The sequence below is a fragment of the Schistocerca cancellata genome, chromosome 1 (genome assembly GCF_023864275.1).
Source record: "Schistocerca cancellata isolate TAMUIC-IGC-003103 chromosome 1, iqSchCanc2.1, whole genome shotgun sequence".
Classification (NCBI taxonomy): domain Eukaryota; kingdom Metazoa; phylum Arthropoda; class Insecta; order Orthoptera; family Acrididae; genus Schistocerca; species Schistocerca cancellata.
The window spans coordinates 611,139,877-611,167,806 of NC_064626.1; the positions used below are offsets into that span (position 1 = coordinate 611,139,877).

The 27,930-nt window shown below is 41.0% G+C and overlaps 1 protein-coding gene across 4 annotated transcripts in view; it reads right to left on the minus strand.

Annotated features, from left to right (window-relative positions):
- Positions 1–27,930, minus strand: part of LOC126182698 (protein SERAC1) — a 169,634-nt gene that overhangs the window by 85,155 nt on the left and 56,549 nt on the right. For all 4 annotated transcript variants that reach the window (XR_007536698.1, XR_007536697.1, XM_049924874.1 and 1 more), the window contains exons 2-3: positions 6,576–6,671; positions 2,260–2,390 (exon numbers count right to left, since the gene is read on the minus strand). Coding sequence is in view for 2 of the 4 variants with exons in the window: in XM_049924874.1 (XP_049780831.1) it covers positions 2,260–2,390; positions 6,576–6,671 (227 nt within the window). In the remaining 2 variants the exon portion in view is untranslated. The remainder of the gene's footprint in view (positions 1–2,259; positions 2,391–6,575; positions 6,672–27,930) is intronic.

A 27,930-nucleotide genomic window follows, 5' to 3' on the forward strand; every position in this document is an offset into this window, starting at 1 on the left:
AAGTTTGGAAGTACAGCTAAGTTAGGATATGAATGAACCTTAGTGACAGAAGGAAAAATGAAAGTAACATTAATGCAGCTGTTATAAGCAACACTAATACACATTTGCTTGTCAACCTAACTTAATCAGTTTGTGACAGGTTTGAAACTGTGTCTAGTTCATTCCGCTTCCGAGTTGCAGTGTAGTCTCATAATATTAACAAAAAGGTAGTACTCTTAGCACGTGCATTGGTTTCAGTGAATTTACTAAGTAGAACACATAGATCTCCATGTCTTTTCATGTGAAACTGTGGCAGTGGGGGTCTGTAGAGATGACACACACAATACAAGGCATAAATATAATTTTCGTATAGACTTTTCCTCCTTGTCCAGAGTTCAGAATGGACATACATACTCTGATAGTAAGATAACCAACAAGCTCCCATTCAATGTAAAGGAAGAAATTGGGAATTCTTACACATTCAAAAGAAATTAAAACATATCTCATTCCACTCTTTCCACAAACTGAAAATCTGTGTGCTTGTTATAAAGCTGTATGTCAAGTAATAATGTATTATAATAGGACCCAGTATTTATAGGCATAAAATTTTTTCTTAAATACTATTGTAATCAAGTAAACATTAAGCTACTAGTAGCAGGTAATCAGCAGCTATATTATAAAACTGAGAGGGGTAGCAGCTTTTTATCAATGTAACAGATTTCTTTTAATTTACCCAATTAAATTTAGATGATTTAAGTGTGAAAAGCATGAAGGGGTTTGCCGGCTGCGGTGGTCGGGCGATTCTAGGCGCGTCAGTCCGGAACCGCGCGACTGCTACGGTTGCAGGTTCGAATCCTGCCTCAGGCATGGATGTGTGTGATGTCCTTAGGTTTGTTAGGTTTAAGTAGTTCTAAGTTCTAGGGGACTGATGACCACAGATGTTAAGTCCCATAATGCTCAGAGCCATTTTAACCATGAAGGGATTTGTTGTTACTACAGTGTACAGATGAAGTTCCTATGATGTCTTTGTCTCATGTTAATGTATATCTTGACTCTTTCCACATTCCTGAAGGTTTTCCTTCTGGAGTGGATCTATGGAACATGATAAATGAAAGAATGAGTGACTGTGTGATCATTCAGTGCTTATCTCATGGACAAATATCACAAACAACAAACAATTCAGTGTATGAAGTGGCCAACCTAATTTTACAATCAAAATCCTACAGAATAAGTTTGAGATGCTCTTAGGAGGCTTGTTACAGCTCTCAGTCCTTCTCTCCAAATACCCATGACACTTGAGTGCAGCTTTCAGGGAAGAATTGGGTTGTACTGAGCTCATAGACACTGTCAGTATGAGACAGCTACTTACCACAGCCAGGCCTTAGTGCCTGGAGATGACAGTGGCCATTTGTGTATGAGCTGTGCATGCATGTGTTTTCTGCTACATCTGATGAAGAACTTGGTTCAGTAGCTTACTTTTATATGTGTCTGTTCATTGCTCAATGCTTCCTACATGTGGTGAGTAGTAATCTCTCCTAATTTCTATTGTTAATCCCTCAGCAATACTATCATACATCAGCATAAGTTCTCTGTTACTGCATGGGGTATCAATTTCTGTATTAATGCTGCTTGTGCCATACAAAGCTGACACACATTTTCTACACTGAAATGTGTGCTAAGTTGGGCCTTAAATTCTTTGTATTTCATTGTTTTTACATTTACTAACTTATACCCATTATCTGCGCATTATGTTGGACTTGTTTCATCACACTTGGCATGTAACATTTTGAGCTATAGTAGTCTGTGTCCTTTATATTCAGTTCTTTGTTATTTTATTAATTACAAACAGTGTGACTACTTAAGTTCTGTTGGTTACATATCAAGCATAGAAAAGGCCACATTTACTTTAGATTTCATTGTGTAATGTTTGTGTTATACGTGTCTTGCCTCATAATTTAGACTACAATAGGAAGCTCTATGTACACTTGATAAGTGTACTTAGGTATGAATTCTAAATAACAACAGTGTGAAAGGACAACCACTCACATACAGCTGACTTATGTCTGGCACAAAACTACCCACTTTACTGTCACTTTTTGGGCTACCACTCTTTTTCTGTTGTATGTGACTGACACACACACACACACACACACACACACACACACTGAACTAAATACACCCACCCATGGCAGATGTATACATACAGAAAACTCAAATTATTACACAATATAGTCACATTAAGTACATATATAAATTAATAAACTACTAATTATATCAGACCTGGAAGAGAGAATAGCTGGCGCTTTAAGATTGAAACAATCAGGTTGTGTAGTGCTCGACATGCAGCAAGCAGGTGTGGCAACAAAACTTGAGCAGCCACTGAAATACACGATGTCACAACCTGCACTCGCCTGTAACAATGTTTAATCAACATTAATAAATTGCTAAAGCTGTGTTGTGGCACAAATATTTATAGTTGTGTTTAATAAGAAGGTTAACCAGAAATAGCAAGTCATGTACAAGAGCCACTCATTTGATTATGATCAGTCATCATCGTAGTAACTCCCTTCTCTTAAATCTTGCCCACCCCCCTCCACACTTTTTTTTTAAAGGAAGAATTTACAGTCAAGTGGAAGCATGCAACCTTATATTTACCTGTTATGGTAGTTGTTCTTAATCAGTATGACTGTTTCTGAAGAATGTTGAGTACCACAGGGCAAATATACTTTTAAGAGACTAATTTTCCAACTGACAAAATGTATCTAAGAACGTGTATTGTGAGGCAACATCCCAGAATCCGATGCTATTTGCTGGTCGTCTGTATAATGGCTTCCAGGGCCAACGAAAATTTGATTTTCAGTGTTTCACATAATTACTGATTGAATTTAAAAAACTTACATGATAATCTACTCTTTAAGAGGTATAATCTTATTTGTGGCTCCTGAAGATGAGCAACAGCCTTTTCAGTAGTTGCAGAGGCAACAGTCTGGATGATTGTCTGAACTGGCCTCGTAACATCAACTAAAATGGCCTTGCTGCCATTGTACTATGAACGGTTAAAAGCAAGGCAAAAGTACAGCTGTAATTTTTCCTGAGGACATGCAGCTCTACTGTATGGTTAAATGATGATGGCGTCCTCTTGGGTAAAATATTCCAGAGGTGAAATAGTACCCAATTTGGATCTCTGGGAGGGGACTACTCAGGAGGATGACATCATCAGGAGAAACAAAACGCATTCTAGGGATTGAAGTGTGGAATGTTAGATTCCTTAATAAGGCAGGTCAGTTAGAAAATTTTAAAATGGAAATGGATAGATTGAAGTTAGATACAGTGAGGATTACTGAAGGTTCATGGCAGGAGCAACATGACATCTGGTCAGGTGAATACAGGGTTATGAATACAAAACCAAATACGAGTAACGCATGAGTAGGTTCAATAATGAATAAGACAATAGGAATGTGGGTAAGCTACTATAAATGGCATAGTGAATGCACTACCATAGCCAAGATAGACATGAAGCTCACACTCACCACAGTAGCACAATCTTATATACCAACTTGCACTGCACATATGAAGAGCGTGAAGAAATGTATGAGATAAATTATTCAGATAGTTAAGCGAGACAAAATTTTATTGTGGTAGAGGACTGGATTTCGATAGCAGGAAAAGGAAGAGAAGGAAAAATAGCTGGTGAATATGGGCTGGGGGAAAGGAATGAAAGAGGAAGCCACCTGGTAGAAGAATCATAAAAGAAGGTTGTATTTGTGGAAGAGACCTGAAGACAACAGAAGGTTTCAGACTGATTATGTAATGTTAAGACACAGATTTATGAACCTGACTTTGAACTGTAAGACTTTTCCAGGGGCAGAAGTGGACTCTGATCACAATTTATTGGTTATGAATTGTAGATTAAAATTAAAGAAATTGGAAAAAGGTAGGAAATTAAAGAGATAGGACCTGGATAAAAGTTGAAAGAACAAGATGTTGTTGAGAGCTTCAGAGGAAGAATTATACAATGGTTGACTAGATCAGGGAAAAGGAGTACGTACAGTAGAAGATGAATGGGTAGCTTTAAGAGATGAACTAGTGAAGGCAGAAGAGGATCAAATAGTTAAAAAGACAAAGCCTAGTAGAATTCCTTGGATAACACAAAAGATAATGAATTTAGTTAATGAAAGGAGAACATTTAATAGTGCAGCAAATGGAGCAGGCAAAAGAGAATACAAATGTTTAAAAAATGAGATAACAAGAAATGAAAAATGGCTAAGCAGAAATGGACAAATGTAAGTATTTACAAGCGTATTTCACTAAGGAAAAGATAGTTATTGTCTGCAGCGAAATTAAAGAGGCCTTTAGTGAAAAGAGAAGCAGCTGATGGGTATCAACTGCTCATATGGTAGACCAGTCCTAAGCAAAGAAGGGAAAGTTGAAAGGAGTATATAGAGGATCTACATAAGGATAACACAGGATATTTTGAATTTAATTGATGAAAGGAGTAAATATAAAAATGTAGCAAATGAGGCAGGCAAAAGGGAGTACAAATGCCTAAAAAATGAGACACAGGAAGTACAAAATGGCTAAGCAAGAATGGCTAGAGAACAAATATAAGGATTTAGAAGCATAAACCACAGGCTAAAGATAGATACTGACTACAGGAAAATTAAGGAGGTGTATGGAGAAAAGGAAAACATCTGTATGGATATCAAGTATCAGGGATGGACATAAAATGGTAATTGGATCCCTCTATCAACCACCAGACCCATCTCCTGATGTAACCAACAACTTTAGAGAAAACCTCAGTTCACTTGTAAGTTCCCCAATCATACTGTAATCATTGGTGGAGACGTTAATCATCCAACAACAAATTGGGAGAATTACAATTTTGTTAGTGGTTGGCATGATAAGACAGCTTGTGAAACATTACTAAATGCCTTCTCTTAATACTATATAGAGCAGACAGTTCAGAACCTCACTTGTGGTGGAAATATATTGGATCTAATGGCAACAAACAGACCTGATACCTTCAAGGATGTCTACATCAAAATTGGTATCAGTGATCACAATGACTGGTGACAATGATTACCAAAATACAAAGGACAACTAAAGCAAGCAGAAAGATATTTATGTTCAGTAAGCTAGATAAAAAATTTGGAAGTGTCGTATCTCAATGAGGAACTTGAGACTTCCAGCAGGGCAGGAGTGTGTAGAGGAGCTATGGCTCAAGTTTATATGAATAGTTGGCTGAGTAGAATAGTTTGTAATGGGAGGGAACCTCCATGGTGTACAATCACTGTAAAGAAACTTCTACAGAACAGAGACTACTGCATAATAAGTGTAAAACAAAGCATAGGATTGCAGCTAGAGAGATGCCGCATGAAATGCATTTGGCTGTCACGAGAGCAATGTGTGAAGCTTTCAGTGACTACCGTAGAAGAATACTGCCAAATGATCTTTCACAAAACCCAAATAATTCTAGTCAAACGTAAAGGCTGTTGGCGGTATGAAAGTAAGTGTCCAGTCCTTAGCAAATTGACAGGAATTGAAATTGAGGGTAGTAAAGCAAAAACTGAAATACTTAACTCTGTTTTCAAATGTTTCTTTACAAACACAAAACCATGAGAATTGCCCCAATTTAATCCTGATACCACTGAGAAGATGAGTGAAATCAGTATTAGTCTCAGTGGTGCTGCGAAACAGCTGAAACCATTAAAATTAAACAAAAGTCCAGGGCCCGAAAGAATATCTAGTCCCTCCTCTAACTATCCACAAAACTACCATCTAGTATCATTGACATCGATTTGTTATAGAATCTTAGAACATGTTCTGAGTCAAATGAAGTGAGGTATCTTTAACAGCATGACCTCCTCCATGCAAACCTGCATGGATTACAGAAACATCAATCATGTGAAACCTAACTCGCATTTTTCTCAGATGACATATTGAAAACTTTAGATCAAAGCAGTCAATTAGATGCAGTATTTTTTGATTTCCAGAAAGCATTTGATTCAGTACCACACCTATGCCAATTGTCAGAAGTTCAATCATATGGCATACCAAGAGAAGTTTGTGACTGGATTGAGGACTTTTTGGTAGGGAGGATGCAGCATGTTATTTCGGATGGAGTCATCATCATATGCAGAAGAAACTTTGGTGTTCCCATGGGAAGTGTGTTAGGACCATTGCTGTCCATGTTGTAGTGAACAAAAATCCAGCTTTCTTGTAAAAATGTAAGATATTGTGATACACACTCATTATCAGCAACAGATAAATACACTGAAATGTTCACATACTCATCACAGTATTCTGAAAGTTACTATTAGGTGTTTGACTTGTTATTCACTGCTTGTGAAGAACCATGTTGAACAAGTGTCACAGTGGATTTTGTCAAGAAAGCTAAGCTGAATTTAGTGTTTCACTCAGAGCTCATGAATCAGTATCAAAGTTCATATTTTTCTGTGCTGTCATAAACAGAGTTTGATGTATTTGTTCATAGTGGATTGTAAAAAAAAAAAATGATGAAATCTTTGTATTCAAATTACATAACCCGGTGATTTCAGAAAGTTCTGTGTGGTTAAATATGTCTATGATATACTTACAGAAATCGATAGGCATGCAAAGAAAGCACTGTGCATATTGTTTTGTGGAGACTAATATTCGCTGCTTGTTGTTCTCTAGTACATGGAGTCGCGCATCTGAAACAGAAATAATTGGAAGATTGAAATATTTCACCAATGTTTCTAAGCAAGTTCTCTCTCTCTCTCTCTCTCTCTCTCTCTCTCTCTCTCTCTCACACACACACACACACACACACACACACACACACACAGAGAGAGAGAGAGAGGGGGGGGGGGGGCGGGAAGTGGGGAAGGTAATTATATTGGAATAATGTATGCACTTTTCAGTAAACAATGGAATTGTCAAACAAGATATGTAGATATTTTTATCTCCCAAAAATAAATTTCCTATTGTTTCCTTAATGGTTCTATATATGTAAAAATATAATCATTGTTTCAACATCTGATTAGAAATGGTTGGGTAGTAGTTGTGAACATAGTATGATCTTATGCTTCATGATCTGCCTTATCTGAGGATCATCTGAAAAGTTATGCACAATGTAAGATAGTATTGAAGAAAATCATTTATTTTACAGAATACCTTTATAGGCATTCAATATGCTTATACTTAAGATTATGACATTCTGACATCTCCTGTATTCCTTATACAGCACCTCACTGGAAGCTTCATCAATTGTATCAAAAAGTTTTCCATGGATTTGTTCATTCAGTTTGGAAAACAAATTCAAGGCTCATATACGAACTGTATGGAGTTTGGGGAAGTATTTCCCACTTACAATGACGGAAAAAAAAATTGCAACACCAAGAAGCAGTTGTGCGACATAAACGAAAGTTGGTGGGCGCGTTTCTATATCTGAAAGATGATGTCTATTCGAATTTTACGCCAGTCGCAGAAGAGTGGTGCTAATAGCGCCACTATGAGGATGCAAATCAGGTTTCCTTCAAATACACACTGAAAGGTCGTGAGTATTGTTACCTTGAAACTGGACGTGGTGGGCTGATGTCAGTCAAGAATGCCTTTAAGGCGACAAAGACACTATTATCATCACCTTACTGAGTTAGAACGAGGTCGTGTAAAAGAGCTACGAGAAGCTGGATGTTCCTTTTCGATATTGCAGAAACATTTGGCAGGAACGTGGCCACTGTACAAAATTACTGGAGCGGTGGTCACGGGAATGTACGGCCGCAAGAAGACCAGGTGGCCGAGCGGTTCTAGGCGCTTCAGTCCGGAACCGCGCGACTGCTACGGTCGCAGGTTCGAATCGTGCCTCGGGCATGGATGTGTGTGATTCCTTAGGTTAGTTAGGTTTAAGTAGTTCTAAGTTCTAGGGGACTGATGACCTCAAATGTTAAGTCCCTTAGTGCTCAGAGCCATTTGAACCATTCGAAGACCAGGCTCTGGACTGTCACATTTTACTACCGAGAAGGAAGACTATCGTGTTCAGTGAGTGGTTCTGACGCATCATACTGCAAATACAGCAGAAATTTGAGCAGCAGTTTGCGCGACAGTTAGACAACGAACTGTTACAAACTGGTTACTTCAAGGACAGCCCCAAGCCAGACACCCTGTAGCGTCATTCCACTGAACCCAAACCACCGCCACTTGCGACTTCAGTGGTGTCAAGCGATAGCCTTTTCGGGGGCAGGGAGGAGGTCTGTTATGTTCTGAAGCTGGTTCTGCTTTGGTGCCAGCGATGGCCACTTGTTGGTTAGAAAGAGGCCAGTTGGAGGCCCGCAACCAAACTATCTGCGTGCTAGATACACTGGACATACACCTGTGGTTATGGTCTGAGGTGCGATTTCGTATGAAAACAGGGGCACTCTCGTGGTTAATTCACACACCCTGACTGCAGATTTGTATGTAGGTCTGCTGATTCGACTTCTTGTGCTGCTGTTCATGAACAGCGTTCCAGAGGGTGTTTCCCAACAACATAACGCTCGCCAAGATACCGCTGTAGTAACCCAATACGCTCTACGGAGTGTCGACATGTTGCGTTGCCCTGCTCAATCACCAGACCTGTCACCTATCGAGCACATATGGGGCATCATTGGACAAGAACTCCAGCGTTACCCACAAACAGCATATTAACCGTCCCTGTATTGACCAACCAATTGCCAAATGCATGGAACTCCATCTCACAAACTGATAACCAGCACTGTACAACACATTCAACATTCTGGCAGTACACCGATTATTAACGTACCAACATTTCACTTTTGCAATGGCTTATCTCGCACTTTCATTAATCTGTGATCTTACAATGTTAATCGTTCAAATATTTTACCTAGACAAATGTATTCGGGAAATTTGATTACTCTGTATTAATTATTTGTTGGTGTTGCGTTTTTTACCGTCAGTGTATATTTACTGATCGTTTCTCTCACTGGTTTGGCGGTATGGAACTTGGCATTGTCGTGCAAATGATGACACCAGCTACAAGCATGTCAGGCTTTTTTGACGAATTTTCGGGCGGAAAATTTTGCAGGCACAGCTTGTAGTAGGCGCCTGTTATAAACGTCCCGTGGGGCATTATATTTGTAGCTATGACTCCATTCATGTCACACGGAAAGATCATTGGCGGTGGAGTTTTTTCTGGCGCGCAGCGTGGGAAATTTTCTATTGTGATGGCTTAAAATCTCGTATCAAGGTTTCGTCAAGTTCAACAGTCCTTTTCAGAAACTGTTCTCTTCCTGTCCAATAACATTGTTTCCCGTGGATTAAATGATGCAACGAATTGTATGGAACAAATTAAGTCCGAAAACGCTAGTGAAGGTGACTACATACCCCCTCACACAGGTGCACACGGACCTCCTGCTTCCAAGTGGCCACATACATCGCATCTCTCTACGAATCTGATTGAATTACCTCGAACGCAGGAACCACATAACCTAATCCCTGCATGTGCTTCAGACCCTTTGTTAAACTCTAGTATTCGAACGCAACACTGTTTCCAAGCCACCCCAGAAAAATCCTGGATCTGCTACTGCATCACGGCTGATCAATGGGGTTGTTCCTACACCCTCAGGATATACTCAGTTGGTGCCTTACGGACAACTATTCAGCAATGTTCGCACTGTAGAACACATGCCGCCGAAACTGCCTTATTTCGTATCAGACCAACCACAAACTTGGTTGTTCACTACTCACAACATTTTTGATGCCAGAAGGATTTATCGTGTCATAAGAGATGAACGTGCTGCTACAGTCAGTGATGTTATCCTGTCTCCACCTCCTTTCAACAAATTTGAGGCAGCCAAGGCAGACCGTGCAAATCAAACGAGCAGCAAATTCGTCAAGCTATCTTCTCAGAACGATTAAATGGACAGGCACCCTTACAGTTGTGGTGCCACCTGCAAGTTTTAGTGGATCCTATATTAATGCCTGACGGTTCTCTGTGGGCCATATGGACAAATAAATTGCTAAAGGAATTGAAGCATTTTTAACATGTAATTATGGATTCCTACAAGATGTTAAGTTGCAGTTAGCAGAACATGTCTTTGCATTGCAATATGGATACCCCAGCTACATAGCAGCTACCAGCAGTGCATGCAGTTGGCAGTGGTGCTGTACATTGACATGGAAACTGGTTACTGAGTAGTAACAACCGCGCCCGAATCTCTCTGACACACCATGCACAGAGCGGCGGCAGCCACCTTGTCCTTTACGGCAGCAGGGAGCAATCAAACAGTTCCAAACATTCACAGAGATGCTGCCATGTATCTTCGACCCTGGTGACCGATACGCACCACACGTAGCTGACAACAGACGACCAGTCACCCCCGCCTCTCACGATACGGATAGTGTTCGACATATCGTGCATCCATTCTCGCTTCGGCACCGCCATACCACGTACTCTCATCTTTGTGGTCCCCAAATGCTGCCCATGACTTTCACTAGATGCCAGATGTCATGGCGTTATCATAGTACATCAAAAATCAAACCAGGTGAATCGAACCATTTGGTTTCCACCCTTTGCCATCTAAAGCGATCATCTCAATATTTTCGATCGTCATGCTAATCAGCATTTTCTGGTAGACTCAGTATCTGAGATCAGCATGATTCCAAATACGACATCCCTTCCTTACGCTGCAGACATCGCATCTCAATACAAGGCAGTGAATGGATTGATTATTGCATTATAGGAGTCTATTTCTCACAACACTGTACTCGGCAACAGCCACACTTTCACGTGGACTTTTGTGCAAGGTGATGTGAATCAACCCTTGTCAGGGACGGATTTCCTTTGCCGTTTCGGTTTCCGTTAGGATTTACGAGAAGGAGAGCTATGGTGTAGAACATCTGGTGTTAGCATTCATGGTACAACTGGGAGACCTTCGACACAAGCTGCTCCAAAACACACAGGCGCCTCCAAACCCCCTCTATATAGGCTTCAGCAGTTACATTCCTCACTCGAGGATCAAGTGGTGGCAAGCAATAAATTATGCAGTGACATCAAAAAGGAACGCCTCACGTTGCAAGAGGAAAGCTCCTCACTGCAGAAATCACTGCATGAGTGATGCAATCAGTTGGTGGAGTACAAACTTCATATTTCGCCATGGAAACCTTTACCTATCGCTACCATTGAGCTCCTTCCATTACAGGATTTTAGCTTCATGGCTATCTGGCGTAAAATGGAGGCCTTACAAATCAGAGTATGGAACTTCATTAACAATGCTAGGAGCGACAAAGAGTATATATACCTTGACGAGTTACTGACCCTACACTAAAGGCAACGTGTACGCACATCACTGCTGAAGAAAAGCACTGGACATCATTCAGCAATGCATCAGTCAGCTGGAGTCTTCACAGATGTTATCACCTACCCACTACAACTACCTTCCTCATGCACCTACAATGCATGTACATGTTAGTGACAGTGCAACCAATGACAGTGAATCCCACACATGTGTATTTCGTGTTTCCCAGCCCCTGGTTCGCCATGACACTAAGGGTGATACAAGCATAGGGTAAGGAGATTAGGCCGGCAGAGGATAGAACAGAATTAATTCAGCTGATGCATAGGCCACAACTTACGAAGAAATTAGGAGATTCTTCCGCACGATTAACTTCTGTTTGCTTCACATGCCACAGGCCGCAGAAGTCAAGCTAACCAACGACCTGTACAGGGAGAATACAAAAGGGAATCTAGGTGTACCATGATCAAAGAAAATATTAAGAGCTTTTGAACTGGTCGAACAATCTTTACAGAGCGCCGAGACTTTAGCTCACCCATCGCGTACAGCCCATCTATTTACCACTGCTGAAGTCATTGGCTCAATTTTACAACAAACAGTGAATGGTATCCAGCAATTCCTATGGTTTCTTTTCCTGAAAATTAACAGGGTCCCGATGATTGTGGTCGGCATATGACTGTGAGCTAATAGCTCTATATGAGGCGGTAAAATTCTTTAAGGAAGGTATTGAGGGCCAAGCCCTCGTACTTTTCACTGGCCACAAGCCATTGATTCATGCTGTCTGTAATCGTAATTGGGACGTGTCCCCCACCGCTTCAGACGTCTAGACTCAAGTGTGCAGTATTCAACCAATAACTGGGATACGAATTGGTGGTGGTGGTCGTCGGGGGGGGGGGGGGGGGGGGGGGGAGGACACTGGGGCAGATTACATGTTTCGAATTCATGTTCTTAGTACGCTAATTCATTTCAGTCATTTTTCTGCGGCACAAGAACAGGTCGAAAAGTTACTTGGCTCTCTTAAATGCCACAGTAAGAGCTTGCAGCTACAAACATAACGCATTAGGATACCTGACTCTCTCGTCTAACTATGATGTGGTACGTCAGAGAGCAGGTCACGCTCCTTGGGTCTGATGTCGTTCAGGAAAACAATCTTTGACAGTTGGCACAATCTATCACACCAAGCAGTTCGCCCCATCACGTGAATCGTTATGGAATAGTTTGTGTAACTGGGGTGAAAGCGTATTGCAGGAGGTGATCACGTACCTGCCTGCCTCCCTGCCTTTCTTGCTAGCGCAGTAAAACGGTCGCCGCGCTTTTCCACCACAGGCCACCTTCACAATACCTAAAGGTCATTTTGAACGTGCAGTTCAGTGGCTTCAGATATATTCCGTCAGCCATCGACAGTACGATAAATTGGGTTGAGGCCATTCCATTACAAGATATAATAGCGGAATCAATGGCATGGGCGTTCACTAACATATGGATATCTCGTTTTGGATGTCTGTTGTCTATTACAACCGACCAAGGATGGCAATTCGAATCACTTCTCTTTTCCAATCTGTGCAAATTGTGCAGAATTCAACGCTTTCATACAACCGCCTGTCACACACAAAGTAACATACTGGTCGAAAGATGGCACCGAACCCTGAAAGCAGGTTTGATGTGCCACGATACACAATGGAGCGACGCGTTGCCATGGATCCTACTGTGAATCCGGACTGCATATAAGGACGCCTTTCTTTAAATCTTTGATCACAGAAGTATTGTACTCCTCTTACTAGTGTATGGTGTATGCCTCACACTCCTCTTACATTCTCCGCCAAATACCATTGTAGAGTTACCAATGTTGGTATAAAATTACCGTCACGTAGCCCACACCCTTACACTACCACTACAACAAGTTTTTGTTTACAGAGGGTTACACGACTGCTCTCATGTCGTCCTTTAATGACGGGAACAGACATTTTCCGTCTTCATGGAAGGCACTTCTTCAACAGTATCGCTTACTGAACATTATAGTGCATAGATAGTAATGGGAAGAGAAAGCTCGTTGAAACCAGACGTCAATGACAACGAAATCCTGTTCAGATTGGAATGTTTATCGTATGGATAGGTTAGTGGCCAATGGTGGTGGCGTGTTTATCGCAGTAAAAAAGTCGATAAAATCTAGTGAGGTTATCTCGGATTCCGAATGTGAATTAACATGGGTGAAATTGAGTATCAAAGAAAGGTCGAAAATAGCGATCGGATGCTTCTATAGACCACCTGTGTCAGGATCTGTAGCTGCAGAGCGCTTCAGACAGAACTTGCAGAATATCATTAGTAATTTTTCTCATCATTCCGTTGTAATAGGGGGCGACTTCAACTTGCCAGGTGTAGATTGGTAGGACAGCGGATCGTGTGGAATTGTTCTGGATGTCTTGTCCGAAAATTACCTTGAGCAGATATTTAGAAAACCAACTCGTGAGGTAACGTCTTAGACCTCATGGCAACAAACAGACTTGAACTTACCGAATCACTTAACATAGAGTAAGGTATCAGTGATCATAAGGCAGTTCAAATGGTTCAAATGGCTCTGAGCACTATGGGACTTAACGTCTGAGGTCATCAGTCCCCTAGAACTAGAACTACTTAAACCTAACTAACCTAAGGACATCTAGAACCACTCGGCCACGCGGGCCGGCCGTAAGGCTGTGGAAGCATCTATGACGACGGGTCCTACAAGGAATGTTAAGAAAGGCAGGAAGACATAATTATTTGCTCAGCAAGGGTGACAGGATACAAATTTCAGAATATCTCAGCAGTCAGCATGAAATAATCGGTTATGAGGACGAAGATGTGGAGAACAAATGTAAAAAAAATCAAAGGCATTGGTCAATATGCCGTAGAAAAGCACATTCCGAGTAAGGTTTTAAGGGATGGGAAAGATCCACCATGGTTTAATAGCCGTGTCAGAAAAGCGCTACGTAAACAAAGAGCACTTCATCTCAGATTCAAGAGAAGTGAAAACCTAGCTGACAAACGAAAGCCGAACGAAGCGAAAATGAGCGTAAGGAGAGCAATGAGAGAAGCGTTCAATGGTTTTGAAAGTAAGACGTTGTCAACAGACCTGAGTGAAAACTCTGAGAGATTTTGGTCGTACGTAAAATCAATAAGTGGGTCAAAATCACATATTCATTCTCTCAGCGATCACACCGGCACCGAAAACAGAAGATAACAAAGAGAAGGCCGAAATACTGAATTCGGCCTTCCGAAGTTGTTTCACCACGGAAGATCGTAGCACTGTCCCTCCTTTCAATCGTCGTACGACCGTCTAAATGGCGAATACTGAGATAACCTATCGCGGAATTGAAAAGCAGCTACAATTGCTTAGTAGTGGAAAGGCGTCAGGGCCAGATGACATACCTATAAGATCTGCAGAACGATCTGCAGAGAACTGATGAATGGTGCAGGCTCTGGCAGTTGATTGACCCTGAACGTAAATAAATGTAACATACTGCGCTTACATAGGAAAAGAAATCCACTACTGTACACCTACACTATTGATGACAAACAGCTGACGACAGTCTGCCGTAAAATATCTAGGCGTAGCTATCCAGAGCGACCTCAAGTGGAAAGACTGTATAAAACAGATAGTGGGAAAAGCAAACACCAGACTCAGATTCATCGGAAGAATCTTAAGGAAATGTAACTCATCCATGAAAGAAGTGGTTTATAAGGCGCTTGATCGCCCGATTCTTGAGTATTGTTCATCTATCTGGGATCCCTATCAGGTAGGACTGATAGAAAAGATAGAGAAGATCCCACGAAGAGCGTCGCGTTTCGTCACGGGATCGTTTAGCTGGCGAGAGAGCGTTGCGGAGATGCTAAACAAACTCCACTAGCAGACGTTACAAGAGAGGCGATGTGCCTAACGGAGAGATTTACTATTGAAATTTCGGGACAGCACTTTTCTGGAGGAGTCGGACAACATACTACTTCACCCCACATACCTCACGCGGAGAAAATTCGAGAAATTAGACCAATAAAGAGGCTTACCGACAATCATTCTTCCCACGCGCTATTCGCGAGTGGAACAGGGTAGGAGGGATCAGATAGTGGTACCCGAAGTACCCTCCGCCACACACCATGAGGTAGCTTGCGGAGTATGATGAAGATGTATCAGTCCAATGTCTAAAGCCCGCCTGGGTGCTAATGGAACGCTAATATTTCTTCCGTTTCCAGCTCCACTGACAGGGAACTTCACGCAGATACTATCGCCTATACAGCAAATTTTGACAGCCGTTCCCTTACTCCAAGCAACGCCGACGACGGCCCATCACGTTCCCCCTACGGCAGACCTCTTCACCCTCCAGCATTTCTCAGCGATTGCGGTCGAAATAGGGTTCCACTTCATTTCCACTACAAGTTCTCCACACCAGTGGGTAAGGAAGCGGAGGGGGGAGGGGAAGCAGGCTCTGTGGCGGCACTGACCGCCGAGGACGTCATCGAGTACCAAGTCGTGCAGCTCGTGACAACTTTGCCGACACTTTTGAAATACAAGAAGTTGTAAGTCACAGTTAGACTGGGCAAGAGAAACATCTACACAGTGTAAGTGAATCTTTGTTTTACCTGCAGAGCTTACCATTGCCCCAGTAATTGCAGTTTCTTTACAAACTAAACAAACCTTTGTGAAGGTTTCAGTACCAAAAACAGTGGCAGCAGTGAAGACAAAATTGGAGGATGTGTGCAGAACAGCATATCAGCTGGAAGTGATTAAGTTTATAGACAAATCGCGTACACGTAGATCCGTGAACGACATTTTTGCATGGCCAGAAGCGTCAGTGTAATGTCATATCAGTGAGTGAAGACTCGAAGCGGAAGGAACTAAAAGCAAATGCATGAAGCTCATTAAAAGCGGCAATATAAGCATTGAAGTGAACTGAGACGAGGCAGTACAATCGGTCTTTGGGAAATGGGTTACACATACCATGACATTTCGGTTTGTATAATGAATCCTGCTACAACCATGATAAGGAGTGTACAAGTCTGCCATCTTATCCACATTACCATAAAGAACCCAAATTAACACCCGTAAATCTCAATGCTGCAGCACTGCAAATATCTGCACAAACAGTTAGACGTAATCTGCCGTAGTGTGGACTGTTTGGCACATTGCACTGCATCGCCTTTAGCAACTACAAACATCTATCACTGCAGTTGGCATGAGAAAGCCATTGCTGGGACGCTGAATGCCGAATTGTAGTCTTTTCAGACCTGCTTTAAGCTCTACTACAGTGAGAGTCACTGATGATGGTATTGACGATGATGAAGACGATGATTATTAAGGTTCTACGGTGCTAAACCACAGGCTTTGCAGTACCCTAGTGAATGATATACATGTGTTGTATGCTACAATGTTGACTGCCATCTGGCACTCATATGGTTTAGTGGCGTAGTAGACAAACTCTGAATACTGCGGTTAAGATGCAGTTGGATAGAACAGGAAATTCCTATGTATTGAGGGCAATCTGAACATCTATTGCTACATGAAGGAGATCTGAAAGCTTGATGTATAGCCTCTCCTACATGTGACTTTATGTTCCTTATTGCAGCAGAACATTATCTAACCGCAACTTGCGTCAATGTGGCAGCCGTCATCTAAGAATAATGGGCAACACTGCTTGACTGGTCTTCATGTTTGCCTAATATGTTATCCACTGAATATGTTTGGGATGTAGTTTCCTAGCTATTTGTTCCTTATGAACCTGTGCCAAACACGGAACTGTCAGTCTGTTTGCTAGATGTTCGAGAGTGTGTATTCTACTACCAAAAGTACAGAAAAGGGCCCATTTATAGTGGAGTCAGCAAAATGGCTCATATTTGTCTGGACGGAAAGTGGAAGCCGGTAAAAACATAGCAACATTTAAGAGAGCAGTTTGGTAACCCAGTTGTGGGAAGGCTTCATGTCAGATGGTCGTTCAAAACTTCAAGTCTTCTTTGGTGGTTGGAGGAATACTTTTAAGGCTCATAGAAACAGAGGTGAGGAGTTTCAGATTTCCTCTTCATGGGCGATAATACTCATCTGTAACGAGTTGCCCTGGTGGACGAATCTGTGGTAGATGAAGTTAACTACCACATGATTGTCTAGCGAAGTCTGTGGATCTGAATATTGTGCAAGAAGTCTGAGATTCACTGGAGAGACGAACAGCAGCTCGTCATCCATCACCAAAAACCCATTCAGACTTCCGCACACCTCTTCCTCAGAAATGAGAACAACTGACCATAAACTTTTGAATCACGTCACACAGAACTTTCCACACTGCCGTCAGTCGTTTGTGTCAGCTAGTGGCGACTATTTTTCATATTACCGGTGACCGTTTTGCTGTCGTGGAATAAATATTCTGGTTTTGTTTCTTTTTTACAGTACGTTATTTCCAGTTTCAGAATTTTTTAAATTATATGTTGTGGATATTGTTGTGTGACAGTGTCCAGTAATTAAGCAGTACGTTGTTTTGCAGGCTTTCCGACGTCCCCTCAGGAAAAAAATAATTTCTTCATAACCTTTAACTTACTCACGGGATTTACATTCTTTTCCTGGATCACAATTCATTTTTACATATTTTGGTATGACTATAAGGAAAAGGAGATCTTTAGTTGCAGAAACGAGGATGCTAAATAAACAAATAGGTATTCAGCGGTCAGATCCTTAAAGGCGATCTACGTAAAAGTTGAAAAGGCAGAGTAATTCCTTGTTACCTCCGCTTGAGAGAAGTAAGTATGGAAGGAAGTTACATACGGATACATAGAGAAATGATGATTTAAGTTGCAGAGTTTCTGTGAAGCCAAAGACGTAAAGCAGAATGTTACAGGTAAGTGTACAGTCCGGATTTTTATGTAATTACATATTCTTTTCCAATGTTCCTACGAACATGAAAAGTGTAAGCGTTCACGAAGTATGTTGCCAGTGTTGATATATTCCATTTTATAGTTATTTATTTCACCATAATTATATATTTTTACATTTTTAACTTTATGCTATGTAAAATTACAATTTATTGCTTTTTTTATCCTTCTTCAAAATCCCCGACACCCTCACTACGCCACTCCCCGAAAAATATCCGAATCCGACCTACCGTAAAAAGAGACAGAAAAAAAATCACATTCTCATGCATTACAACGTGGTTAATTGCACTTTGATTTGGATTATGAAGGATATACTTTACTTAATTTTCTTAGATTCCGAATTTCATTTCTCAGTTCGCAAAAGCAAAGCAGATATAATAACAAAACTATGTGTAACATTAGTCATTATCCTGAGTACTGGGGTTTGTGCTACCGAGATTAGCAGTGGAGTAAATAAAAGACTAGCGGCCAGACATTTTCCGAGCACTAGCTACTTCCACCTACTCAGAACTAAAGACAGCGTGCGCCAAGAAAGATTTGCCAAATAGTGTTTACGAGTTCACGACAGTTTGCGTTCATGATGCCTCATATTGCATCCAAATTATCACCAAGTTAAAATTTTGGATTACAATGGACGACGCTTTTACTAGGCCTACTGATGGAGAGATTGTTCTATGTCGAGCTTGCAATAAGCAGATCATGTGTTCTATGAGGTTCCAACTTCAGCAATATATGCGTGCCAGTAATGACGCACACAGACAGGGCCGTACCTCTTGTACATAAATTACAAATTGTATGAAGTTTAAAAAAAATTAAAAACAAAATCTATATCCGATTGGTTTTAGTATGGCATAAAGAGTTAATTTTATTTGAACCTCATTAATTATTAATAATGCATAAATTGCCAACTGTGAATAAAAAGGCCTATAATAGAGTAGAAAAAATGTCCCTTTCAAGGATTTGTGTTTCTATTATTAATTAATTTTACTTTTCCTTGCTTTCAGTGAAGCAAATTCATTGATTATGCCATTGAGGTCAACTTCAGCAGTTATCTCATTTTCTAACGCAAAATAGCAAAATTAGTCTGTTTTCACACGTAAGAGACCTTAAGTAGTTTTGTACCATCTTTAATTCGCTGAAACTCCGTTCACAAGATGGTGCAGTCAGTGGCGTTGTCATAAATATCCTCAAGGCTATTTCGATGCTCCGATAAACTTCTCTTAAACCATATAATGAAAAAAAAACCTTTCAAAATAACCAGATGGTAAACTGAGTTAGTGGTCTTCAGAAGTTCTTTCACCTGTATCTCCAAAGTAGCTATTTCGTTAAGTATCTCCTCTGTGTCAATATCTATATTATATTCGGCCCAAAATCAGCTGCAAATTTTTCAAGATAAAGAGTTTTCATTTACGGCATTTCCTGACAGCAAATTAAAAATGAAATGGTGTGATGTATGTGATCTCTTATCCATTACACATATAATTCTATCAAATACTGCAAGAGCTTCTCAGCATATATCAAATGCGCCTTGCATTCGGCCATCTCTCTTTTTTCAGCCTTTCGAGACCAGAACTGCTTTGGGCACATACAGAATCACCAACATGTTTGGCTTTGGCTGTTTGTACACTACTAGCCTTTAAAACTGCTACATCAATGCAGATGATGAACGGGTATTCATTGGACAAATATATTATACTAGAACTGACATGTGATTACATTTTCACGCAGTTTGGTTGCATAGATCCTGAGAAATCAGTACCCAGAACAACCACCTCTGGTCGTAATAACGGCCTTGATACGCCTGGGCATTGAGTCAAACAGAGCTTGGATGGCGTGTACAGGTACAGCTGCCCATGCATCTTCAACACTATACCACAGTTCATCAAGAGTAGTGACTGGCGTATTGTGGCGAGCCAGTTGCTCGGCCAACATTGACCAGACGTTTTCAGTTGGTGAGAGATTTAGAGAATGTGCTGGTCAGGACAGCAGTCGAATATTTTCTGTATCCAGAAAGGCCAGTACAGGACCAGCAACATGCGGTCGTGCATTATCCTGCTGAAATATCGGGTTTCACAGGGATCGAATGAAGGATAGAGCTACGAGTCGTAACACATCTGAAATGTAACGTCCACTGTTCAAAGTGCCGTAAATGCGAACAAGAGGTGACCGAGACGTGTAACCAATGGCACCCCACACCAGCACGCCGGATTATACGCCAGTATGGCGATGACGAATACACGCTTCCAATGTCGCCAAACACGAATACGACCATATTGATGCTGTAAACAGAACCTGGATTCATCAGAAAAAATGACGTTTTGCCATTCGTACACCTAGGTTCGTCGTTGAGTGCACCATCGCAGGCGATCCTGTCTGTGATGCAGCATCAAGGGTAACCGCAGCCATGGTCTCCGAGCTGATGGTCCATGCTGCTGCAAACATCGTCGAACTGATCGTGCACATGGTTGTTGTCTTGCAAACGTCCCCATCTGTTGACTCAGGGATCGAGATGTGGCTGCACGAACCGTTACAGCCATGCGGATAAGATGCCTTTCATCTCGACTGCTCTGAGCACTATTGGACTTAACATCTGGGGTCATCAGTCCCCTAGAACTTAGAACTACTTAAACTTAACTAACCTAAGGACATCACACACGCGGTTCCAGACTGAAGCGCCTAGAACCGCACGGCCACACCGGCCGGCGACGACGGTTCAAACCCGTGTCCGGCCATCCTGATTTAGGTTTCCCGTGGTTTTCCTAAATCGCTTCAGGCAAATGCTGGGATGGTTCCTTTGAAAGGACACTGCCGATTTCCTTCCCCATCCTTCCCTAATCCGAGCTTGTGCTCCGTCTCTAATGACCTCGTTGTCGACGGGACGTTAAACACTAGTCTCCTCCTGCTCCTCTCCTCATCACTACCGTGGTACGGCCCTAAAAGTGATGGTAGGGGGGGGGGGGGGCGCTGTCGCAGCTATGACAGTTCTGCCAGAGGCTCAGGATCACCTCGGTGGGACTCTGTGCAGACAAAGAACAAACAGGGAAATTGTCTAAGAAGCATATGTTATTGACGCAGATTCCGAATTCTACAGGTGATTTTTTCCGTGAGATGTACTCCGTTGTAGTTGCTGTGAGCATTCCATAGCAAACACTTCAATGGCCTATATATTGCGCTTTTCTACGGAAGTACTGCGGGCAACAGATTCCTGACAAATCGACAGTAAATAAAATGTGTTAAGATATTTTTTTTACAGAAGACCTTGAAAAGTTTACGGCACTTTATAAGCAGCCACTTCATATGAGTAGCCGTCGACGCAACTGTTGTATGACGAATGCCAAATACAACGTGACTGACATTCGAGGTGATATTGGCTAGAGGGTAGTGAATAAGATTGATGATGTATCGGCAAGAAATCTAGGCTACTCGACTTCTCGAACTATTTGCAATATCCCTAGTGGGAAAGTGCTGCAGCGGACATCTTTCCATGAAAATTCCATCCCATAAAATTCGCACCACCTCCTTGCGCTGTAGAGATCATTTTCCTCCTGTAAAAACATTGTTTCCGATCGGCAGGGAATTTGGAGAAGTACTCGGTTGTTCACTGTGTATCAATGAAAGTCAAAGCAATCTCAGTGAAGATGAATCTTTGATAAATAGGAGTGATCGAAAACATTCTTTTATTAGCGCAGTATAGACTAATTAACGTAACATGTGTCTTCTTAGTGCATTTTTCGTGCTTCTGATACCTTTAATTGTTTATTAATGTAATGCAGTAGGCTATGATGTAATGCAGAAGTTGATTTCGAACGAAATTAGTGTTTTATATTAAATATTTTATAAAATATTTTTGTGATATAAAATAATTTCTCACGTATGTTACCGCTTTCGTTATATAATTATGTAATATTTTGCGTGTTGATATTACATAAAAATCTGAACACTAGTTATCTCGTGCGATAACTGACACCCAAATGGTGCACCAAGATGTCCAAGCGTGACTTAGGCCGACCACTGCAACTTCTATGGCTTCGGAAGCGCTACCTGAATTAGCATCAGCTGACAACCTGAGCAAGTTCCAGTAGCGTGTGGCTTATGAAGCAGTGCATTCCAAAACTAAAATGCTTCAGTGATTCCTTTGCAAAGGGGCAAAAGGTAATTTTGGGAACACACCACTGTAAAGGGATATCCTCCTCCAGTATTAGTTTTGCCCAACAGTAGTTGTCGATACCAGTAACATTTTTCAAATTTTGGACAGGTCAATATTATCTCAACCGCTTTTCTGAAAACTTTCATATAATTTTACACACAATATGTTATATTTCAAGCTAAAATTTATGAAAAGGAATTACTTTATTTACGATGTTACAATCGGTGATGTACAGTTAAAATTATTTTTTAGAATCATTTGAAATTACGAATTATTTGGCACACTTAAAATAGAAATTTATTAATTACACAATCTAGTACTGTTTACTATGTTTGTTTCTGGATTCATTTATGAAACAATAATCGAAACGATTAGAAATCCGTTTGCCAAGAACATTTCTAAACCCTTTGGAATATTGTTGTTTCCGTTAAGTGAAATAGTAGTAAGCATGCCTCTGATGTGATCGGACGTATTTTTGTATTTTGGGCTAAAAATGTAATTCCGACTCTGTTAATGTGAAAATTCAAAAGACTGTACTAAAATGTGACAAAATATATTAACGTAACAATAAAAATTCTGCAACAACAATCTACAAATTTATTTAGATCAATTAAAACATGAGGACCTAAAATGTGAGAATTTCAGCTTCAAGAATGACAACAAGACAAGAAGAACTGGAGCCAACACGACACGAAAAGCTAAGTAAATTAGAAAGTTTACTGTAATCTCCATTCCTCTCAATTTTTTCATAAAAGACTTTGCTTACTGTGAACAATAGCTGGAATTAGGAAAGAAGGGGGAGATTACACCACTTTGTCGACGACAATCAGAGCAGAAATCATCAAGCACTGCCAAAAATGAAAAGACGAAATGCGTATAATGACTAATTAAAATGTTACACAAATATAATTTTGTCAGCTGTGCGAACTGATTATATACATTTTTCAAGCGATTTACTGGTTTATATTCTACGCTGTTTCTGTAATCTTCATATTGAGGGAAACAAATATTGATTATCCAAGCTGTCGTTACCGAACACAATGCCTCATATGATACAGTCGGAAAGTAATTTCATATGTTCGAAACAGATTTTCAGACAGGTAACTTACGTCCTTTGTACACTATGGACCGCACGTACTGTTAATCGTACGTAGAACAATGCCAGACGACGTGTAAACGTTACAGGTTTCAACTTGCCCAAGCAAACCCAGGCCAAATGTTTCAAGTTTCGCAACTTGGCTGACATTCGACGCCCCGTATGTTGTCTACCACGCAACCACGATATCGGCTGCTAATGGCAACAGGGGGCGGGACTGGAGGTGTCCAGTAGTGACCATAGCATGAGGATACGAAGCATAAATCAACTGCTACGTTGATGAGAAACTCTCAGCAGTGTTAAGGCGCATGTCCACTAGCAAGTAACTTACCTTACGCAAGAAACTTCACTTGCTGAGGTGTTTACATTAGTACGAAAACTTGCGCAAGTTGACTTCAGCAAGTTGCTTCGACAAGTTAATTTCACGAACTTGCTGCAAGCACTTGAGTAAGTGTATCCACTACAGTTAGCATTGTGAGACAGGCAAGTTGTAGATTACAATGTCGTGTGCACAAACCAGAGCAGCCGCCAGTGTTGTTGTATTGTTATTAAAGCGTGACGAAATTGGTTCAAATGGCTCTGAGCACTATGGGACTTAACATCTGTGGTCATCAGTCCCCTAGAACTTAGAACTACGTAAACCTAACTAACCTAAGGACATCACACACATCCATGCCCGAGGCAGGATTCGAACCTGCGACCGTAGCGGTCACGCGGTTCCAGACTGAAGCGCCTAAACCGAAAGCGTGACGAAAGACTAAAAGTTAAGAAAAAGAAAAGTGTTTGGGTAAAAAAATGGATACAAGCTACTGAAAGAACTGAAATCAGAGGACTTTGCTCAGATTACAAACTTTCTGAGAACGTCTTTTGCAAGTTTTGGACACCTCTTGTCAATTGTAGAACCAAATATTCGGAAACAGGGTACAAATATGCAGCAAGCTATATCACCAAGAGATCGTCTTTTAATTATTCTTCGATTTTTAGCCACAGGTAAGAGAATAAAACACATAAATGTCAAATATTTTTTGTCAATAGTCGTACATTGATATTTATTTCACTGAATTACTTTATATTAATTTTTAGGCGATAGTTTCCACTCTTTGATGTACCTTTTCCGAGTATCCGTTTGCACAATCTCTCGAGTTGTTACGGACTGCTGTGTGGCTCTATATGAATGTTTGAAAAGAGAATATTTGAAGGTTAGTATTTTGATATTTCATAACTCACACAAATAATTCGCTTAAACAGAAAATTTCTGAAACAATTAACTTGTGGATGAAGAACTTGGGCAGTATGAGAAATAATAATTACTTTCTCTGATGGTGTGCAAATGATACTGCTTTCACCTGTCATCCAAGAATTAGCTATAGTTTCATCTTCCTCAGATACTTCCTTAATTTTTTTCGACTTGACATTTGTGTTAATAACCTTAATTCCGATGCCACATAGTCTCCAAACACCTGATGTTCAACAGGTTTGTGCATCGTTTCTATTGCCTTGTTTAGAATAGTGTCTGAATTTTTCTCGGTATTTTTTTTTTCTTTTCAAAATTCTTCCTTCTTGTACTTTTTCCTGGACTGCATCTGTCTCACACTCATCTTCCCTGGCGTTTTCTGATCCCTAAAATAAACATTGTAATGTAATATTTATCTTCAAAGGGATAAATTTCAGATATAATTTTGTTTTTTATAATTTTAGGTACCTTCAACAGAAGAAGAATGGTTACAAATCGCTCCTAATTTTGAGAATAGATAGGATTTTCCAAACTGTATTGCCGCTATGGATGGAAAACATATAGTCATACAGGCTCCCAAGAAAGAAGGCAGTGTGTACTTTAATTATAAAGGGAACCACAGTATTGTGCTATTGGCACTGACTGGACGTGACTACAGAGTTATATACTTCGATGTGGGTAGTAATGGTAGAATATCTGATGGTGGAGTTTTTAATTAATTGTAGACCGTCAGAATGTCTTCGAGTCTAATTCTTAGAATGTACCAGTTCCTCGAAATTTTCCTGGTAGAACTGTGCAGATATCTTACTTCATTGTTGCTGATGATGCATTTGCTCTAAAAAATTATATTATGAAGTCCTACTCTCTTAGAGGCCAACCAGTGCAAAATCGCGTGTTTAACTATCGGCTCTCTAGAGCAACGCAAATTCTTCTAAACCCAGAGAAATAGAGGCAAATTGTCAAAGCGATTTGTGCTCTTCGCAACTTTTTACTCGCAGAAGAGAGTAGAAATTCCGTTTGTGCCCCACCTGGCACATTTGATTCTCAAGATTTACGGACGCAAGGAGAACGGCGCAAAGGCATATGGACGGAAACGAATATACCGCTGGAACCAATAAACATACATAATTGGCCACAGATGGCCACGGAAGTCAGAAATGAATTCACGAACTACTTTGCTTCACCAGAAGGGTAAGTAGCCTGGCAATACAGACGCCTTTAAATTTCAATTGATTTCTGATGAGAGTGTAAACATAAATACATCTGTAATAAAAGTAATAAATACTATATGCAGAATATTAAATTTGTTTCACTTACCATATTATCTTCGGTTTCTTTTGGTGAGTAGGAACGAAACATAAATTTCATGGCATCAAAGAATTTCCATTTACTTTTATATAAGTCGTCTGACCTTTGTCCACTTTTCCTTTCCTTCGGTTTATTTAGTTCTTGATTATACTGCGTACGCAAATTGTGGATTTTCCCCAGTATTTCTGGCTCTGTAGTGTCGAATTCTGACGCCAATAATTTCCAATGGGTCTTGTTTTTTAACCGATTTTTAAAGTCCATGTGTTGTGTGCCCTACAACACGGGAAAACACTCCACTCACTGAATAAGCCATTGTTTTTTTTCACTCGTCCACACGAACTTCAAGGCTGACATTTCGTACTGTATACACTTCTGCAAGTTCCGAAAAAACTTCCCGCAACTGTCAAGTCCAGCAAGTAATTGCAGCAAGCTACGGAGAACCGTTTACACTAGCCTGCGGAAGCTACTTCTCCAAGTTAACGAAACATGCGGGAGTCAACTTGCTGTGGGTGTTTCCACGTGCAAAGAACTTGCAGAAGTAGCTTCTGCAAGCGACTTGCGGAAGTTTACTTGCTAGTGGACACGCACCTTTACAATGCTAGTGGTGTTGATACAAAGAAAAACAATGGCAACGATAAACAAAGCAAAAATTGCATATCTACTACAATTGCCGAAGTTGACATTTCGTCAGAAAGGAACCCAAGAAATTTCACAGAGTGAAAAAGAAGTGGAAGATGAAATATTAGCGTTTCTGCAAGATAGTCAGTGGTATGTGAGAGGTGTCGTAAGCGCTCGACTGTGCAGACAGTGTACTAAGGATACTAGGAAAGTTTTGCAATACGGTGCAACAATAAGTCGCAGAAGCCTGATTGTTGTTGTGTTCTGAGAACACTTCATACTTGGATTGTAGCCTTTGTGCCAAATCTGTGGGCGCCGTTGTTCGCTGGCAGGGTTAGTTGAATGTGCTTACTGGGGCATCATAATCACGAAGTGAGTTTCGGGCAGTTTGCGGTACAACTTCGCGCGTGGTTTAAACATAGACCAGTGCTTTGAAAAAATGGCTCTTGCACTCGGTGATGTGTGTCCACATCGCACATACATGTGGATTACATGAGGAATACAAAGATGACGATACGTTCTTAACATTCACCAAGCGAGGTTGCGCAGTGGTTAGCACACTGGACTCGCATTCAGGAGGACGACAGTACAAACCCACATACGGCCATCCAGATTTAGGTTTTCCCTGAGCTCCCAAAATCGCTCCACCGAGCGAGGTGGCGCAGTGGTAGCACACTGGACTCGCATTCGGGAGGACGACGGTTCAATCCCGTCTCCAGCCATCCTGATTTAGGTTTTCCGTGATTTCCCTAAATCGTTTCAGGCAAATGCCGGGATGGTTCCTTTGAAACGGCACGGCCGCTTTCCTTCCCAATCCTTCCCTAACCCGAGCTTACGCTCCGTCTCTAATGACCTCGTTGTCGACGGGACGTTAAACACTAACCTAACCTAACCCAACCAAAATCGCTCCAGGAAAATGCCGGAGTGGTTCCTTTGAAAGGGCACGGCCGATCTCCTTCCGCATCCTCGACAAAATCTGAGCTTGTGCATAGTCTCTTATGATCTCGATGTCGAGGAACGTTGAACATTATCTTCACGCCTTACTTCTTCGCGCTTAACAAGTGAAACTAATATTGAAACAAGCGTCGAGCCACATTGTTCATCGTCCTTTTCAGACAGGGAGCCTCAAATTCTGTCTCCACTGAAAAGTGGTAAAGGACAACCGTTGAGTACTAAACATAATTACGTACATGGAAGATCATCCGCAGAATAGTAAAAAAAAAAATTGTTAACAGACTTCGACTAAGTTCGAAGAAAGATGACCGTGTAGTGCATAGGAAAAACTATGGATATTCATGAGAAGAAAAGGTGCACTTGTTACAAAAACTGATGCTCGCGCGTTTCAAGGAGAATCGATACAATTTACAGTATTTGCATTATAGTGACCTACTAC